Source organism: Gnatocerus cornutus, chromosome 5 (genome assembly GCF_029298725.1).
Source record: "Gnatocerus cornutus isolate USDA-ARS CGAHR chromosome 5, icGnaCorn1.1, whole genome shotgun sequence".
Classification (NCBI taxonomy): Eukaryota; Metazoa; Arthropoda; class Insecta; order Coleoptera; family Tenebrionidae; genus Gnatocerus; species Gnatocerus cornutus.
Window position 1 is genome coordinate 14,177,645 of NC_142237.1, and position 19,198 is coordinate 14,196,842.

The 19,198-nt window shown below is 35.0% G+C and overlaps 3 protein-coding genes across 6 annotated transcripts; 2 read left to right on the forward strand and 1 right to left on the reverse strand.

Moving 5' to 3' along the window:
• Nucleotides 1–237: 237 nt before the first annotated feature.
• LOC148174888 (putative multidrug resistance-associated protein lethal(2)03659) lies at nucleotides 238–6,820 on the reverse strand. Of its 4 annotated transcripts, XM_088037503.1 has the most exons (12): nucleotides 6,740–6,820; nucleotides 5,042–5,093; nucleotides 4,475–4,580; nucleotides 4,193–4,426; nucleotides 3,714–4,144; nucleotides 3,508–3,664; nucleotides 2,259–3,464; nucleotides 1,858–2,206; nucleotides 1,659–1,809; nucleotides 1,378–1,602; nucleotides 387–1,330; nucleotides 238–335 (listed from the first exon to the last, which is right to left on the reverse strand). In XM_088037503.1, the coding sequence occupies exons 3-12, from the start codon at nucleotides 4,558–4,560 to the stop codon at nucleotides 315–317; spliced, it is 3,804 nt and encodes a 1,267-aa protein (XP_087893629.1). In that variant the 5' UTR covers nucleotides 4,561–4,580; nucleotides 5,042–5,093; nucleotides 6,740–6,820; the 3' UTR covers nucleotides 238–314. The 4 variants fall into 4 exon arrangements, with proteins under 4 accessions (XP_087893629.1, XP_087893628.1, XP_087893630.1 ...); XM_088037502.1 differs by lacking the exon at nucleotides 6,740–6,820 and having other exon boundaries at nucleotides 5,042–5,246; XM_088037504.1 differs by lacking the exons at nucleotides 4,475–4,580; nucleotides 5,042–5,093; nucleotides 6,740–6,820 and having other exon boundaries at nucleotides 3,714–4,175; nucleotides 4,224–4,287.
• LOC148174889 (putative multidrug resistance-associated protein lethal(2)03659) lies at nucleotides 6,741–11,721 on the forward strand. Its single transcript, XM_088037500.1, has 11 exons — nucleotides 6,741–6,954; nucleotides 7,342–7,441; nucleotides 7,488–7,721; nucleotides 7,781–8,211; nucleotides 8,265–8,421; nucleotides 8,473–9,678; nucleotides 9,727–10,078; nucleotides 10,129–10,279; nucleotides 10,329–10,553; nucleotides 10,602–11,545; nucleotides 11,603–11,721. Exons 2-11 carry the CDS (start codon nucleotides 7,356–7,358, stop codon nucleotides 11,636–11,638), a joined length of 3,822 nt encoding a protein of 1,273 aa, XP_087893626.1. The 5' UTR covers nucleotides 6,741–6,954; nucleotides 7,342–7,355; the 3' UTR covers nucleotides 11,639–11,721.
• A 948-nt stretch (nucleotides 11,722–12,669) lies between these two features.
• On the forward strand, nucleotides 12,670–17,921 carry LOC148174890 (putative multidrug resistance-associated protein lethal(2)03659). The gene is made up of 11 exons (XM_088036932.1): nucleotides 12,670–12,675; nucleotides 13,058–13,155; nucleotides 13,202–13,435; nucleotides 13,481–13,908; nucleotides 13,956–14,112; nucleotides 14,159–15,367; nucleotides 15,415–15,736; nucleotides 15,781–15,931; nucleotides 15,977–16,201; nucleotides 16,246–17,192; nucleotides 17,242–17,921. The coding sequence occupies exons 1-11, from the start codon at nucleotides 12,670–12,672 to the stop codon at nucleotides 17,281–17,283; spliced, it is 3,819 nt and encodes a 1,272-aa protein (XP_087893058.1). The 3' UTR covers nucleotides 17,284–17,921.
• Nucleotides 17,922–19,198: the final 1,277 nt, after the last annotated feature.

The window sequence follows — 19,198 nt, forward strand, 5'->3', positions numbered from 1 at the left end:
ACGTGGTCGACGACCTTGATTTATCTGCCAATGCGCTAGGGTGTCTGGAGTAGCACAGATCATTTTAAAAAGTGAAGTCTTGTGGTTCCATTTTAGGGTCTCTGTGCGAGTTGTTTTATAAGTGTACTCTATAAATTTTTAGTTGCGTACATAATTGTTTTACTCGGTAATAGAAGTTTGTAGAAAATAAGTTTGATTTGTGTTAGAGGATGGTGAAAATGGTAGGTGTGAAATTAGTTCAATTTTTAATGGTTTTTATTAAGTTAAACTTTATTAAAAAATACTGCAATTAGTGTCTATAATGTTTTATGATTCTAATTTTTCCTTTGGAGACCCTACAATTAAATAAGAATTAAATTAGAACAATCAAATTAATTTTACTGAACCTCTTTCGCAATTTCTGCTAAGTTTGCGCTCATTTTCGTTCCAGTCTCTTGAACCAAATCATAGAAAATTCCTTTCTTTTGTAACAAAACGTAAGGATGATCAAATTCCGCAGCATATCCGTCATTCATCACTAAAATTTTGTCGGAGTCCATGATTGTATGCAGTCTATGTGCGATTGTTAATACTGTACAGTCTGCAAAACTTGTTCTAATAGTTTGTTGTAAAAGTTCATCAGTTTGAGGATCAACATTGGCAGTGGCTTCATCTAATACTAAAATTTTGTTATTTTTCAATAAAGCTCTCGCTAGACAGATCAACTGTTTTTGCCCAACACTGAAGTTTGAACCTCCTTCAGCTAAACTACTATAAAGACCTGACGATTGGTCTGATATAAACTGCTTCAGTTTAACTTTATCTAAAATGTTCCAAATTTGATCATCTGAGTACTGCTCGAATGGATCTAAATTGTAACGTACACTTCCAGAGAAGAGTACAGGTTCCTGAGGGATAATCGAAATTTTTGATCTGAGCGAAGAAAGAGATATGGTCTTAGTGTCCACATTATCGATATAGACATTGCCTACAAAATCCACAAGTCGGAAGAGAACGGAAATTAATGACGACTTTCCAGCCCCCGTTCTGCCCACGATTCCGACTTTTTCTCTCGATTTGATAGTAACATTTAAATTTTTAAGTACGTGCGGATCATCTGAGGAATACCGCATCAAAACGGATTTCATTTCAATTATTCCATTCTCGGGCCAATCAGATGCAGGTTTAGTCATCGTGCTTTTTTCTGAGGGAACATCAATGTACTCTACAATTCGTTCCACGGAAGTCATTTGATTTTCTAATTCACTAAATTGTCGGATGGCCCATTGAAACATTCCTGTGAAACCTAAGCTTTGCGTGATGATGAATCCCACAGTGCCGCCGTAGGTTTCTTAAAACTATCAATTAAAAACAATATTGTCTTCGAATGGTACTTACCTTGGTAGAGAGCAAGGACTGTAGCGCACAACATGTACAATACACATATTGAGTCGATCCATATTGCAAAAGCACGGTTTGTTGACAGATATGTGTAAGTTAGCGAATTGTTAACGTTTTGATGGTCGTGAAATTCGTTTTGAAGAATTGCTTCGGCGGCATACGCTCTGATAGTAGTTAAACCTTTAACAGATTCCGACAGATGCGAAAAAACGGGGCTTCGAGCTAAAAGTTACGGAACAATAAATTCAAATTATCCCGGGAAAGATAATATTTATTACATGTCGACATCATTCTGGATAATGTCCTACTACTGGCCATATAAACGGCCCTAACAAAGTACATTAATATAAATACTATACACGCAGGGATGAGAGACCAGTAATTCACAAAAAAAATCGACAACAAACTTCCAGAAATTCCGAATGTTAGCTGGAAATTTTGGTATTAAGAATGACGACGTTTCGATTTAGAACTTACCATAGCAATATCCATGAGTATATGTGGTAGGCTTTCATCTACACATCCGATATCTTTAGAGAACCTGTTCAGTACCCTTCCAGAGGAGTTCGTGAAAAAAAATCTCATTGCTGCTTTAACGATGCTGTTAAACATTTTATCGTGTAGTTTTATGGATGCTATCATGAAACTTCTGAAAAGCGACATCGAGCGAGCTGTTGAAAACATCATCAGTAACCCTATGATACAAGAATATATATAAATGCAGTTTTCTTTAGTGAAATACTCTTCTTCCAAATCAAAGACGAGTGTAGTCATATTTCCAGCATCTGTCAGATTTTCGCTCATTCTCTTCTGCTCTAAATTAACCCTTTAATAGAAAGACGTTTTTTTAGAAAATCCTGTCCTAAACTATTACTTACCAAAAAGTCAAAAAATAACTTGAGCCCACTCGCAGAATCTCCGTAATAACCGACATCATACACAGAAGAAAAATTGTGAAGTGAGTACCACAAGCACGTATAAACGTAGCGTAAATTTTTTTTTTTACTTTTCCTGAGGCTCGTCTTTCTTCGTCTTCTTCCTGTTCATTTTTATTTTGCACTTCTTTCACCTCTTGAACATCTTCATCGGCTTCAAAAGTTTCAGATTCTTTTAACAGTTTTGTGAAATTTTCACCTGAGGCTTGCAATTCATTGTAGTTTCCAGATGCAGTCACAGCTCCGTTTACAATTAAGTAAATCTTGTCCACAGAGTTTAAGTACTGGACTTGATGAGTGACAAGAACCACACTTTTACTTTTTAAAAAGTTTTTTATGCAATTGTTAAAAATTTGTTTACCAACACTTGCATCGACTGCTGATAAAGGATCGTCTAGAAGGTAAATATCAGCGTCTCGATATACAGCCCTGGCTAGATTAATTCTGGCTTTTTGTCCTCCACTTAGGAGAATCCCACGTTCGCCGACGATAGTGTTATCGCCATAAGGAAACTGTGTTATATCTTCTTCCAACGCGCACGCTCTGAGGACTTTGTTGTACTTATCGGCAATCATAGGCGCGCCGAAGAGAATATTTTGTTTGACAGTGCTGGCAAACAACCAAGGCTCTTGGTTTGCATAAGATATTCGACCATTTGAGCTAATTGAACCTTCACTAAAAGGTAGCTCGCCAAGACACAGTTGAAGAAGACTGGATTTTCCTCCACCGATCGGTCCGATGACTGCCACAATTTGTCCAGGTTCTACAGCAAAATTAATGTTCGTTAACGTGTCAGTTATAGAGTCTTTAGACCACTTTGCTGATACTTGTGTTACAGAAAGACCCTTCTTTGGTGAAAAATTAATACTCTTTTCCATTTCTTCCAGTTGCAAAAATTTTTCAAATCTTTTCACAGAAACGTTTGCTTGGAGTATTTCAGTAAAAGCCCATGTAAGACGATAAGAAATTGATTCCATTATAAGGTTGTAAAACGTTGTAAGAACATACACATACTGGGCAGTTGGACTATTTCCGCTCAAAACGTACACTACTATGCACAGAAAAACAGACGTCCTATCGATAAAATAAGAGACCGCTGTTGATATAGCAGTTAGATAGTTTCCAACTTTGATGAAATACATTTCTTTCCTAAAATAAAGTATCCAGAAAAATTCATATTAATTAAACTGACCTTCTAATTGCGTCTATAACTTTGACGAATGGTATCTCCCATGTGTATACTTTGATAACTTGAATTCCTGATATTATTTCGTTCATATGGCGAATCCTTTCATCGGTTTTTAAGGCAGTTCGTAATCGATAAGCTGCTGATCTCTTACTCAGAAAGACTACAATTTAAAATACATTGTTTTGTACAGAAGTGTTTTTTTTTCTTACGTTGAACAGGCACAAATATAATAATTAAGCCAAATCCGACTAGTGAGGTAAGCCCGGACGTTGAATATAAAAGATATAAAATAATAATGCTTTGGATGGGTGCTGTAAGAAGTCCATTCACGGTTCCAAAACAATTAGCCAATTTGGGCATATCTGTTGATAATAAATTCATAATTTGTCCAATTGTAGTTTCACCCAAAGCTCGTTTACTAAGCTTCAAACACTTTTGATAAAGCAAAGACGCACACGCAGTTCTAACCTTCATTGCCAATTGTAAGTAGTGTAAAAAATAGTAATTCTCAGTAATTACATCTAGAAAACTAGTCAATATTATAATAGATGCGTACAATATAGCATCATCTTTTGATAAAGCCTCTTCACCAGGTAAATAGTACCCCATCAATTTTCCTATAGCTAACGGACGGATCATTCTAAAAAGAAATCATTTGAAGTGAACTAAAACTGTTAAGTAAAGCTACTTTAAACCGAATTCTATGACGAAGTTCATACACACTGAATATAAAATCTGCCATTTAAAAATCTTCCAAATTGCTCTCCATAACGAAGGTTTATCATTTTTCTTCACTTCCTTACTCCAAACATCTTCTAACCGACTTCCAAGCGCTTTGGCGTCATGACGCTTGAGAATTTGATAAATATCTTCTTCGGACAAACCTTTTTTTAAGCCAGTTCGAAAAAGAGGAAACGTCCAGCTAAAATATTGTCGCTAGGTAACGATATTAGTTTGAGAAAAATTCTACCAATAAAAGAGATCCGACACGAAATTCGATTTTTCTTGAGGATGTGGCTTGAGTTTGTATTTTTTCGTCACGCTGTTGTAATCCATTTCAGACGCTCAAACACGTGCTGTAAATCCACGTGCAAATACACTTTGATAAAGGAACAATGAGGAACTGGATATTTTCTTTTATTAATCACTAGAATAATATTGAACAAAAAACATTTTGACAATTAAGAACAATACCGCGACTGGTTCTTTCAGAGGTGTCGAAAGAAGTGGGCAAGAGAGAGTTGTCCATATTTATATAACATTAACTCTTTTTTTTTAATTTAAACAATCTAGCTGACTTAAAAATACAGCGTGCGTATTTTGACCTTAGGTGAGTCATTTTTCTGAATCACGCCGGTATTTGTAATTAAATAATATGAAGCTAACTCTCAATCTCTTTGTAATAATCTGATATTATTAGTTTAGCATATACGATAAGTTGTATGCGATTGGTTGAAAAAGGGACTTCCCCACTCAAATATGATTTGTAAATCGACGTAAACAATTGCGTGACAACCCAACAAAAATAGTTACTTACCCAGAACTGAGATCGTCTATACTGCACACAATTCATCACTCAACTAACTGATCTAGAAATTAAAAAGTTCATTGGAATCCGAGGCAAAGTGGTTAATAATAATAATACTAATAATAATAGTAACGCAAATTATTGTGAAATATTATGTAACGAACATATTGTCATTGACCTTGGCTTAGCCGGTAATCGTTAGCGATATGTAGTTGAAAAATGAAATTCGATAAAATCTAGTGTCTGTAAATTAAATGTTGTTTTGCGCGAAACGATAATCAACAAAGCAGTTTGTACATTTTCTGGTTGCCTACATAATTATTCCTTTTGCTAATATTTTAGTAAAAGTACTTTACTTACTTTAAATGTGTTGACGGTAATAAGAGTGTTAAATACAACAAAATGTAAAATAGTAATAAAAAAAATTAATACATACAGGGTCCCGCAATACTTGTGTCCACCCCCAAAATCGTCTTTGATTTTAAAAATTTGTATACGCTCATGCTTGACCAACTCTAGAATCTGACGCAAAAATTTGCGTCTCATTTTACGCAGAATGTCACGCTGAATCCAAAAGCATGAGAATTTTCAATTTTCGTCAACAAATAACTGAGTTATGGTCGTTTGAATTTTTGGGTTGTTGCCAGAGGGCCAAATTTTTGAAGGTTCAAAAGAATTCGTGCTCGATATCTTGGAAACTATTTACATCGTTTTTCTCGCGATTTTTTACATAAGAAAAAGTTCTTTGATTTTTCTACAGTCAAAATTTGCAAATTTTCGCAAAAACTCATGACTAAAACTATGTCAAACTTCTGATATCGATATCTCGCTTATTTTTTAGAGTAAGTTATTTACATCAGTGTACGCAGAATTTTCCGAAGATTCCAAATCTGGGATTTAAATTCAGATCCGACAACAAATAACTGAGATATGGCCGATCAAAGTTTCGGAAAGTTGATTTTCATTTTTCCTCATTTTTTCTAATTTTTAAAGTTAAATATCTCGGAAACCGTTTGAGATATTGAGATGCGGTTTGCGCCATTCTTTTTCTCGCCTCATTTTACGTTAGAAAATGTTATCAAAAGCCCAAAATTCGATAGTTGATATAAAAATAATTTTATATTGAAGTGGCCCAACAGGCTAGCTTATTTAAAATTTTAACTTTATTAAGGGAACTTTGAAAAATGAAAGACGGGATAGATTCCATAAAATTTTAAGTTTTTTAAAGATGAAAATCGGGGTAGATTTCATTATACATATTTTAACTTCTTCTTTAACTTTAAATAAAATGCTTATAAAACTAAATGTTCTGAACGGGCCCACCTAATAGTAAAAACTGAAGTATGTAGATTCAAAATTTTGAATTTCCAAAAATGGTGGATGCGCCAGGTCAATATTTTTATGTATATGATGACCAATTGAATTTAAATTTGTTTTCATTACTATTTTTTATTTGGAAAGAGAGAATTATACCTTAGAGTGATAGTTTAATGTCAGAAATATTTTTATTCATATTTATTATATCTTCATTTTCCTTAATACTCTAATGAATTTGTCGATATTGATTTGCTGTAGAAAAATCTATTGATAATAAAAGTATGTAGGCAACCAGAATAGAGTGAAGTTGCATTGCTGATTATCATTTTATCTTAAATGACAAGTACAAAGTGTTTTATGGAATTTATCTAGTTGTTGAGTATTACTTACACTTATAGCGTCATATATTTGGTCATTTTACTTTAGTGTTGCTTACAAGTCTCAATGAAAACATACAAGTAATGATCTGTTTCCCAATCGATACTGACTCGAAACCGACCACAGTAAGTTTCAACTATGGTGGGGAACCCTTCCAATGATTGCATGAATTTTAATTTACCGCTACAGTTTGAAATTCGCTGTTTCAGAATATTGTGAACTTAACGGTAAGTATATAATAATTAAAAAATTTAATATTTTTTTGTTCATTTTGCGTAGAATCTCTTGTATAATTTATTATTGCTTCAATATTAATGTAGCAACATTAATAAATTTTTTACTTATTTTATTTAATATTTTAAATACTCAAATGCAAAAATTACTAAAACTTTTGCTGACACATGACAACTTGCTTGCGAATGGTGTGTTCTAACCTCACGTATGAATTATTTTGACGTAAACTCAAAGTTGATTTGTCACGTTATGTGAGGCGCGAAATTTAATTACTGGAATTTAATTTGATCACAGATCACAAATATTAAAATCCGAACCAAATTAGCGGATTTATATATTTGAGGAATTTTATATGTTAGACAGATTATATTTGATTACAGTCGAACATCTGAACATGGAGTCCAAGAGTGCAGCGAACAAATTCAAATTCAAACCTCATCCCCAAGAAAAATCCAATATTTTATCGGATTTATTTTACTGGTTGATTAATTTTAATTAATGCGTTTATCTAAACAGTGTATTGTAGCTGGACGATTTCTATATTTCGGACTGGCCTTAAAAAAGGATTGTCCGAGGAAGATATTTATCAAACACTTAAATCTCATGATACTAAAAATCTTGGAAATAAACTTGAAATCGCTTGGAATGAACAAATCAAGAAAGGTGTTAAGCCCTCGTTATGGAAAGCAATGTGGAAGGTTTTCAAATGGGAGATTATGCTGTCCTTTTTTCTTTATTTTATATTAGAATTTATTTTAAAGTAATTATTATTTTAAGTACTAACTTGGTCAGAAAACATCTATAAATTATTTATTTTAGAACGATACGTCCACTAGCGCTAGGAAAGCTAATGGGTTACTACTTACCTGGTGAATCGTCTTTATCAAGAAATGACGCTACACTGTACGCAGCCATTATAGTCCTATCAAGTTTTCTGAACATAATTGTAGGAAACTACAACTTCCTACACTTCAAACGATTATCAATGAAAATTAGAACTGCAGGTTCTTCTTTGTTGTATCGAAAATGTTTAAAACTCAGTAAACGAGCTTTGGCTGAGACTACTCTTGGCCACATTGTCAACTTGCTATCATCTGATATGGTCATCTTCTCTCGAGCTTTCGGTACTGCGAATGGTCTTTTAACAGCGCCCTTAGTTGCGAGCTTAGTTCTATATTTACTTTATCAAACATCAGGAGTTACTTCTTTAGTGGGATCTATTTTTATCATTGTTTTTATCCCTCTCCAAGGTAATATGAGTGGTCAAAATAAAATGAAAACAAATGTTCTCTTTTCTTTGTAGCTTTTCTGAGCAAGAAATCAGCAGCTTACCGGTCACGAATTGCGTCAAAAACCGATGAGAGAATCCGCCACATGAACGAAATAATCTCAGGAATTCAAGTTATTAAAGTATACACTTGGGAGAAACCGTTCGTTAAACTCATAGACGCAATTAGAAGGTGAGTTTGAAAAAAAAAAGTGTTCCTATTCTTTTAAGCAAGTTATTTTAGAAAAGAAATGTACTTTATCAAAATTTCCAATTTCCTACTAGCTGTAACATCGTCGTATTCCTATTTCATCGATAAAACTTCAGTCTTTCTTTGTATAGTTGCGTACGTTCTAACAGGGAATACTCCAACTGCTCAATACGTGTATGTTCTTACCACATTTTATTTGATGTTGATGGATTCAATTTCGTACCATCTTATGTCGGCTTTTGACCAACTTCTGCAGGCTAACGTTTGTATTAAAAGGTTCGAAAAATTTTTGTTATTGGAGGAAATGGAGAACAATGTGAGCGTCTCTGTTAAAAAAGGTTTATATGTGGAAAAAGCGACAGCAAAGTGGTCCAAAAAATCTAAAACTGATACTTTAGCCCAAGTTGATTTTGCTGTAGAACCTGGGCAAATCGTTGCAGTTATCGGACCGATTGGTGGAGGAAAGTCCAGTCTTCTTCAACTGTGTCTTGGTGAACTGCCCCTCAGCGAAGGTTCTTTAAGTACAAATGGCCGAATATCTTACGCAAACCAAGAGCCTTGGTTGTTTGCCAGCACTGTCAAACAAAATATTCTTTTCGGCGAGCCCATGATTGCCGATAAGTATAATAAAGTCGTCAAAGCGTGCGCATTAGAAGAAGATATAACACAGTTTCCTTATGGCGATAACACCATCGTCGGCGAACGCGGCATTCTTCTAAGTGGAGGACAAAAAGCCCGAATTAATCTAGCTAGAGCAGTATACAGAGACGCTGATATTTACCTTCTAGATGATCCGTTATCAGCAGTGGATGCAAGCGTCGGAAAACAAATTTTTAACAGTTGTATAAGAAATTATTTGAAAGGCAAAAGTGTAGTTCTCGTCACTCATCAAGTCCAATACTTAACTTCTGTAGACAAGATCTACTTAATTGTCAACGGAGCTGTGACTACCTCCGGAAATTACAACGAACTGCAAGCTTCAGGTGAAGACTTCACTAAAATCTTAAAAGAAACAGAGACTTTTGAAACCGATGAAAACGTTGAAGAGACGAAAGAAGTTAAAGATAAAAAAGAACAAGAAGAAGACGAAGAAAGAAGAGCGTCTGGAAAAGTATCGAGAACTGTTTACTCATCGTACATCCGAGCTTGCGGCTCTTATTTCACTTTTTTTCTTATCTGTATCCTGTCAGTTTTCACTGAATTTTTTTCAGTGGGTTCAAGCTATTTTATTTCTTTTTGGTAAGTGATGGATACTCCATTCTAAAAAAATCTAACGTTTTATTAAAGGGTAAATTTGGAACAAAAAAGAATGAGTGAAAACTTGACATCTCTTGGAAATGCAACAACTACACTTTTAGCTGATTTTGAAGATGTGTATTTCACTGAAGAAAATTGTATTTATCTGTATACGTGTCTCATAGGGTTGCTGACGGTGTTTTCCATTGCCCGTACAATGTCGTTCTTCAGAAGCTGCATGATAGCATCCATTAAACTGCATGACAGAATGTTTAACAGCGTCGTTAATGCAGCAATGAAATTCTTTTACACAAATTCTTCTGGTCGAATTTTGAACAGATTCTGTAAAGATATAAGAAGTGTAGACGAAACTCTCCCACACTTACTCATGGATATTACAATGGTGAGTAGTTGACACGAATAAGAACTCTTTCTAAATGTTAAAACTTGTAGCTAACATTCGGGATTGGTGGCAGAATGGTGGGAATTTTTTTTGTAAATCAGTGGTCTCTTATCCCTGCTTTTATAATTTTTATTACAATGTACATTATTAGGATTATTTTTCTAGCAAGTAGCAGAACCTTAAACAGAATGATGTCAACGAGTAATTGTAATTCTTGAGACAACTTCAAGTTAATTTGTGTAAAATTTAGGTCGCAGTCCAGTCTTTTCGCATTTAACTGAATCAGTAAAGGGCTTAACTACAATCAGAGCGTTTGATGCTCAAGCAATTTTGCAAGATGAATTTGACGAGCATCACAACTTTTATAATTCGATTTTTTACATGGATATCGGAACAAATCGTGCTTTTGCAACTTGGATTGACTCAGTATGTTTAATGTATATGCTAAGCGCAACAGTTCTTGCACTGAGCCAAGGTATGTACAGTCTTAAGACAGTTACTGTTGTTAATTATGAGTTTCAAGAAACCTACGGCGGAAATGTTGGTTTTATCATCACTGAGAGTTTGTACATCACAGGAATGTTTCAATGGACAATTCGACAATTCAGTGAATTAGAAAACCAAATGACTTCGGTCGAACGCGTAGTTGAATACATCGATATTCCTGCTGAAAAAGACAAGACAGCTAAACCCGCGTCTGACTGGCCTGACAAAGGAAGAATCGAAATAAAATCTGTTTTTATGCGATACTCTCCGGATGATCCTCACGTTCTTAAAAATTTGAATGTTATCATCACACCAAGAGAAAAAGTCGGAATCGTCGGCAGAACGGGAGCTGGAAAGTCGTCTTTAATTTCCGTTCTTTTCCGACTTGTAGATTTTGAAGGCAATGTCTACATCGATAATGTAGACACGAAAACCATTGCTCTTTCTTCACTCAGATCAAAAATTTCGATTATTCCTCAGGAACCTGTACTCTTCTCTGGAAGTGTTCGATACAATTTAGACCCATTCGAACAGTACACGGACGATCAAATTTGGAACGTTCTGGATGAAGTTAAATTGAAACCATTTATAAAAGAGCTGACTTCAGGGCTTTACAGCTACTTAGCTGAGGGAGGTTCTAACTTTAGCGTTGGCCAAAAGCAGTTAATTTGTTTAGCAAGAGCTTTATTGAAGAATAATAAAATCTTAGTATTAGATGAAGCCACTGCCAATGTTGATCCTCAAACTGACGAACTCTTACAACAAACCATAAGAACAAGTTTTTCAGACTGTACAGTTTTAACAATAGCGCATAGATTGCACACCATCATGGATTCTGATAGAGTTTTAGTGATGAATGACGGATGCGTTGTTGAGTTTGACCATCCGTACATCTTGTCACAAAAGAGAGGAGTTTTTAGGGATTTGGTTCTGGAAACTGGATCAAAAATGAGCGAGAATTTAACGGAAATTGCCAAAGAGGTATTGAAATTATCGCATTTTAGTTCTGTTCAAATAATAATTATATTTTAATTTTAGAGCTATGAAAATTATTCGAAGAAGAAAAGAGAATAGAATGTTTTACAGAGAATGATTGTATATTATTGTCAAAGTTAAAAAATAATTTTACTATAATAATTAAACAAATATAAATATTTCATGGGCATTTGTGACTACCTTTGAAGTGATGTCTTCCGGAGTAATTAGAATTATTATGTCATTCGCTGCTTCTTATATAAATTCACAGTTATCGACCTTCAACACTGACGTAGGTGAAGGAGGTTTACGAAGACATTTAAACTGACGTATCATAAAATAATTGCTATTTAATTTGTCTTAATTTAATTATTTATTAATTCTAAAACTCGCTCAAATTCTTGCATTAATTTATGGTAATAAAAACAGACGATTAATTTATCACATTATTACTAATTAAAGATAAAGAAGTGTAGCGATTGATCTTTATTTCTTCAACGAATCAAATTGTTCGCATTACGTCAGCCATGCGATAAAATGATAAATGATAATAATCTCAAATCTGTCATTTTCAAAGAGCATCACTTCAAATTTAGTGGAAAAAATCTGCATTGCACAACCTTTGTTCAGTATTTAACCTCAGTTGAGTTCTACCGGGAACTATCGCAAGAAAACACTAAAAAATTAATCCATTGAACGAGTTTACGTAATATTTCACAACATTGAGTAAAATGAAATAATTTCAAGCAATTTGACGGAGCTCGAACCGTTCTTGCTTTAGTTAGTTGTTTTTCAAATTGTAGACGCTCCCGACGTGTCTGCGGAAATAAATTAGTTTGTGATAAATAAATTAAAGTACAAAAAAAATAGTTCAGATCTCTGGTATGTACACATTTTTCACTATGTTGTTTTTTTCGCTTTATGAACACAAAACTAGAAACAATACGCGTTGCCAATTGTTTTCGATACACGTTTTAGGTCACTTACAAACATAAAATTAGAAACTGCCGATCGATGTCCTTTCACTAAATTCTAATAAAGATTTTTCATTCTCCGAAAGCTGGCGGCATCTAGCGCCAATTATGAGAACGTTCAATTTTCGCGTTAAAGGAAATTGCATTCGCGTTCAAATGAAAGTACGAATTTGTAATTATAGATTAATTTTTCCAATTCCTATTAAGAAAATGCTCAATTTAAATAATAAATCTCTTTATTGAAACAATATTTTAATCAAAAAGATGAATAAAATGATTACACAAACACTTTATTCTAAAATTTGCCATTTAGAGTCTGAAAAATGTTTTCATTCATCATTTTCATTTAGTTTTCGAAAAAGAGTACCTAATTTTTTTTTGAATCCTACGTAATTGGAATAATTGGTATGTATGATACCCGTACAGAAACAAATTTTATTCACTCAAACACATTATGGCACTTTATTTACTTATACTTACCATAAATAGCAATTATTATTATTATTATTTCTTATTTTTTGTCAAGAAAAACTTCAGTTCCTAGAAGAAACTCAGCTTGGACGGAAAAAGTGCAATCAATGCGAACAAATTAAAAAAGCATCCTCAGGAAAATTCCAACTTCTTCTCAGATCTTTTCTATTGGTAATATTCAGTAAACCCTGAGAGCTAGCTTTAGAAATTTTTTTAGTTGGACAATCCCTTTGTTTAAGACTGGTTTAAAAAAAGAACTAGCTGACGAAGACATATATCAAACTCTAGAACGTCACGAGGCGAACACACTTATGCAGAAATTAGAAAAAGCTTGGAATCAGCAAGTCGATCAAAGTGTGAAGCCCTCACTATGGAAAGCAATCTGGAAGATTTTTAAATGGGAGATTTTAACGGTAATGGGTCTCTATTTTCTGGTCGAATTGGTCATCAAGTAGGTTATTGATTTCACAGGTCTATTTTTAATTTTCAATTGTAGAATATTACCTCCTTTAGCTTTAATGAGACTAATGGACTACTACTCCACTAGCCAGGAAACATCCAAAGATGATGTCATTATTTATGCCTCGGCAATCATTATAATATCTTTCTTTCACGTTATCGTTGGCCACAATGAGGTAATTCAGTATCAGCAATTAGAGTTAAAAGTAAGAGTAGCACTGTCGGGACTGTTGTACAAAAAATCTCTAAGACTGAGCAAAAGAGCCCTTAACAAGACGACCACGGGACATATCATTAATTTATTATCCAATGACATGCAGCAATTGTCTCTTGTCTGGGGGGGCTTTAGCGCCATTTGGGGCGCTCCTCTTCAAACAGTATTAGTTTTGTGCTTACTTTACGCAATTGCCGGACCTACATCATTGGTAGGGCTTGTATTCGTTTTGATACTCACACCTTTTCAGTGTAAGAGCTCAAAAATATCACATTTTCCACCTAACTTGTTCTTTCAGTATTAATGAGCAAGAAATCGGCGTATTACAGACTGCGAATAGCTCTCAAAACCGACGAGAGGATTCGATACATGAGCGAAATCATTTCAGGAATTCAAGTCATCAAAGTTTATACTTGGGAAATTCCATTCGTTAAACTTATCGATAGTATTCGCAGGTACGTTTACATACCCATGGAAGGCGGTACAAGAACTATTTTACAGGCAAGAAATACATCTAGTGAAAATCGCGAATTATTTGGACGCTCTTACAAGATCCTTCTCGTTTTTCGTTGACAGGACCGCAATTTTTCTATGCGTTCTAACATATGTACTGACCGGAAATGTAGTCAACGCTCAATACGTCTTCTTCATATCACCATTTTATGAGATTATTATGATCTCAGTTTCGTTGTATCTTTCAAGCAGCGTGTCAGACTTTCTACAGTCCAATGTTTCCGTGAAGAGGTTTGAAAAGTTTTTACAACTTGAGGAAGTTCACAGTGACATTATCATGAGTGAAGACGTGGGAATAACTCTTGAAAAAGCGACAGCCAAGTGGTCGGAAGACTCTGAAAGCAATACTTTAACTAAAATTAGTTTAACTATTCGTCCTGGAGAGACAATAGCCATTATTGGACCAATCGGTAGTGGAAAATCCAGTCTTCTTCAGATGATTCTCAGAGAGTTACCACTAAGCGAAGGCTGTGTTCAAATTGGAGGTAAAATATCTTACTCGAATCAAGAGTCGTGGCTGTTTGCTGGTACTGTTAAACAAAACATACTCTTTGGTGAAATCTTCAATAAAACTAGATATAACGACGTGATAAAAGTATGTGCTCTGGACGAAGATCTCGCGCAGTTTCCTTATGGTGATAACACCATCGCTGGGGAGCGTGGAATTCTTCTTAGTGGAGGACAAAAAGCTAGAATTAGTTTAGCAAGAGCGGTGTACAGAAACGCTGATATCTATTTACTGGACGATCCTCTCTCTGCCGTTGATGCAAGTGTTGGAAAACAAATTTTTAACAACTGCATCAAGGGCTTTTTGAAGGGAAAATGCACAGTTCTGGTGACGCACCAGATCCAGTATTTGAGTTCGGTGGATAACATTTACTTGATAACAAATGGAGAGGTGGCGGCATCAGGAAACTATAAAGATCTCCAAGCCTCCAATGAGGCTTTCACCAAACTTTTAAGCAACACGGAACAATACGAGCACGACGAGTTGACTCTCGAACAGACCACAGAGATTAAAACAGAAAAGGAACAAGTTGAGGAAGAAGAATCTAAAGCGTCTGGAAAAGTTAACAAAAAAGTCTACGCCAGTTATATTCGCTCCGGAGGATCATACTTCCATTTCTGTTTGATGGTACTTCTGTTTATTTGTACGGAAATGTTTGGGACGGGTGCTGACTATTTCGTCAGTTTTTGGTAAGATAAAGGCACTTTTGCTTCAATCTCATATTCCTCTTTTAAAGGGTTAACATCGATGAACGAAGAGCGAAAAACGAAACGTTTTCTAGTTTTGAAGACACTTATTTTTCCACCGAAAATTGTATTTACATATTTACCGCCATTATAGCCTCGCTCATTGTTTGCGTCGTGATACGTTCAATGACTTGCATCAGAAGCTGCATGATTGCTTCTGTTAAATTGCACGATAAAATGTTTAGCAGCGTTGTTAATGCGAGTATGCGCTTCTTCTACACGAACTCTTCAGGAAGAGTTTTGAACAGATTTTCTAAAGACATTGGAAGTGTCGACGAGATTCTACCTGATATGTTGATCGATGTTGCAGAGGTAAACGCAGCTTGTAATGTTTCAGAAATGTAAGACAATTTTAGGTGAATTTGTCTATAAGTGCGACGGTCTTGGCAATTTGTATTGTCAGTCCATGGACTTTACTTCCTGCTGTCTTCATTGTTGGGATTATGTGGTTCATTCGGAAGGTTTTCCTAGCAAGCAGTAGAAGCATCAAACGACTGGAATCAACAAGTAAGCTACTAGTTAGATAGTAAAATATCTAACTCAAAATTTTAGACCGAAGTCCCATTTATGCCCATTTAACGGAATCTCTGAAAGGTTTGACCACTATCAGAGCCTACAATGCCGCCGATATTTTACAAAAGGAATTTAACCGCTACCAGAATGTACATTCATCTGTTGATTACATGTACGCCGGAACCAACCGAGCATTTGGTACCTGGCTTGACATAATTTGTGTGATCTATATCTTGGCAGTAACAATCATCGCATTGTTCAAAGGTCGGTACTAATTCGACTAAATTTATGGTAAAATTTTCTTGTAGAAACTTACGCGGGTAGCGTTGGTTTTGTCATCACACAGGGGATGAGCCTAACTGGGATGTTCCAGTGGGGAATCAAACGCTGGAGCGAGGCCGAGAATCAAATGACTTCAGTTGAAAGAATCATAGAATACATAAATATCCCACAAGAGAAAGATACTAAAACCAAAGAAATAACCTTTACCTGGCCGCGACAAGGAAAAGTCGAATTCCGCTCTGTTTCAATGCAGTATTCCGAAAATGATCCTCATGTTCTTAAAAACTTAAACGTCGTGATTCAGCCTGCGGAAAAAGTGGGAATCGCGGGAAGAACAGGAGCTGGGAAATCTTCGCTGATTTCGGTTTTGTTCCGACTTGTGGACTTTGAAGGCAACATTTTCATAGACGATGTTGATACAAAAACCGTTGCTCTTTCGTCTCTCAGATCCAAAATTTCGATCATTCCCCAAGAGCCTGTGCTTTTCTCTGGTGCTATCAGGAAGAATTTGGATCCGTTTGACCAATACTCTGATGAGCAAATCTGGAACGTCCTTCAAGAAGTGAAATTAAAAGACTTTGTCTCGGAGTTACCCGCAGGACTTTATAGTAATTTAGCTGAGGGAGGTTCGAATTTCAGTGTTGGTCAAAAGCAGTTGATATGTTTAGCTAGAGCGTTGTTGAGAGATAACAAGATTTTAATTTTGGATGAAGCCACCGCGAATGTTGATCCGCAGACTGATGAGCTTCTGCAGAATACTATTCGGACGAACTTTGCAGATTGTACTGTTTTGACGATAGCTCATAGATTGCACACAATTATGGACTCTGATAAAGTTTTGGTGATGAACGATGGGTGTATAGCGGAATTTGATCACCCCCACGTTCTTATGGAAAATGAAGGGATTTTTTACGAACTTGTTCAAGAGACTGGGAAAAAGATGAGCGAGAATTTGATAGAAATTGCGCGAAAAGTACTAGTAAAATAAATGTATTTTCATTTTAAAAAAATTGTTATTTTAGGGGTATGGAAGCAGTAACAATGAAACGAAGAAAATGGTCTAGTGATTCAAAAAGAAAACGTACAAGATAATGTACAGTACAAAAAAATTCCTGGAATACATATTTTATTATTTTATTAATAAAAATAAAAAATTGAATTCAGAAATGTGGCTTTTTACTTGAAATTCTCAGTAATGAAATGGACATTTTATTTTATTTTAACTGAATCAGTAAAGGGCTTAACTACAATCAGAGCGTTTGATGCTCAAGCAATTTTGCAAGATGATTTTGACGACCATCACAACTTTTATAATTCGATTTTTTACATGGATATCGGAACAAATCGTGCTTTTGCAACTTGGATTGACTCAGTATGTTTGTTGTATATGCTAAGCGCAACAGTTCTTGCACTGAGCCAAGGTATGTACAGTCTTAAGACAGTTACTGTTGTACGCGTAGTTCATCGATATTCCTGCTGAAAAAGGCAAGACAGCTAAACTCGCGTCTGACTGGCCTGAGAAAGGAAGAATCGAAATACAATCTGTTTTATGCGATACTCTTCGGATGATCCTCACTTTCTTAAAGATTTATATGTTAAATCATCACACCAAGAGAAAAAGTCGGAATCGTCGGCAGAACGGGAGCTGGAAAGTCGTCTTTAATTTCCGTTCTTTTCCGACTTGTAGACTTTGAAGGCAATGTCTACATCAATAGTGTAGACACGAAAACCATTGCTCTTTCTTCACTCAGATCAAAAATTTCGATTATCCCTCAGGAACCTGTACTCTTCTCTGGAAGTGTTCGATACAATTTAGACCCATTCGAACAGTACACGGACGATCAAATTTGGAACGTTCTGGATGAAGTTAAATTGAAACCATTTATAAAAGAGCTGACTTCAGGGCTATACAGCAACTTAGCTGAGGGAGGTTCTAACTTTAGTGTTGGCCAAAAGCAGTTAATTTGTTTAGCAAGAGCTTTATTGAAGAATAATAAAATCTTAATATTAGATGAAGCCACTGCCAATGTTGATCCTCAAACTGACGAACTTTTACAACAAACCATAAGAACAAGTTTTTCAGACTGTACAGTTTTAACAATAGCGCATAGATTGCACACCATCAAGTTTTAGTGATGAATGACGGATGCGTTGTTGAGTTTGACCATCCGTACATCTTGTCACAAAAGAGATGAGTTTTTAGGGATTTGGTTCTGGAAACTGGATCAAAAATGAGCGAGAATTTAACGGAAATTGTCAAAGAGGTATTGAAATTATCGCATTTTAGTTCTGTTCAAATAATAATTATATTTTAATTTTAGAGCTATGAAAATTATTCGAAGAAGAAAAGAGAATAGAATGTTTTACAGAGAATGATTGTATATTATTGTCAAAGTTAAAAAATAATTTTACTATAATAATTAAACAAATATAAATATTTCATGGGCATTTGTGACTACCTTTGAAGTGATGTCTTCCGGAGTAATTAGAATTATTATGTCATTCGCTGCTTCTTATATAAATTCACAGTTATCGACCTTCAACACTGACGTAGGTGAAGGAGGTTTACGAAGACATTTAAACTGACGTATCATAAAATAATTGCTATTTAATTTGTCTTAATTTAATTATTTATTAATTCTAAAACTCGCTCAAATTCTTGCAATAATTTATGGCAATAAAAACAGACGATTAATTTATCACATTATTACTAATTAAAGATAAAGAAGTCTGTGTAGCGATTGATCTTTATTTCTTGTAATGATAATAATCTCAAATCTGTCATTTTCAAAGAGCATCACTTCAAATTTAGTGGAAAAAATCTGGATTGCACAACCTTTGTTCAGTATTTAACCTCAGTTGAGTTCTACCGGGAACTATCGCAAGCAAACACTAAAAAATTAATCCATTGAACGAGTTTACGTAATATTTCACAACATTGAGTAAAATGAAATAATTTCAAGCAATTTGACGGAGCTC

Coding starts and splice junctions, on each gene's coding strand:
- LOC148174888 (XM_088037503.1), bottom strand. CDS start 4,560: ATGGATTACAACAGCGTGACGAAAAAATACAAACTCAAGCCACATCCT. Junction 3,465..3,507: donor GTTATAGACGCAATTAGAAG/GTCAGTTTAATT, acceptor ACTTTATTTTAG/GAAAGAAATGTATTTCATCA. Junction 1,603..1,658: donor ATCCAGAATGATGTCGACAT/GTAATAAATATT, acceptor CGTAACTTTTAG/CTCGAAGCCCCGTTTTTTCG.
- LOC148174890 (XM_088036932.1), top strand. Junction 16,202..16,245: donor AATCATCGCATTGTTCAAAG/GTCGGTACTAAT, acceptor ATTTTCTTGTAG/AAACTTACGCGGGTAGCGTT. Junction 17,193..17,241: donor TGATAGAAATTGCGCGAAAA/GTACTAGTAAAA, acceptor TTGTTATTTTAG/GGGTATGGAAGCAGTAACAA.
- LOC148174889 (XM_088037500.1), top strand. CDS start 7,356: ATGGAGTCCAAGAGTGCAGCGAACAAATTCAAATTCAAACCTCATCCC. Junction 9,679..9,726: donor AGCTATTTTATTTCTTTTTG/GTAAGTGATGGA, acceptor GTTTTATTAAAG/GGTAAATTTGGAACAAAAAA. Junction 10,554..10,601: donor AGTTCTTGCACTGAGCCAAG/GTATGTACAGTC, acceptor ATGAGTTTCAAG/AAACCTACGGCGGAAATGTT.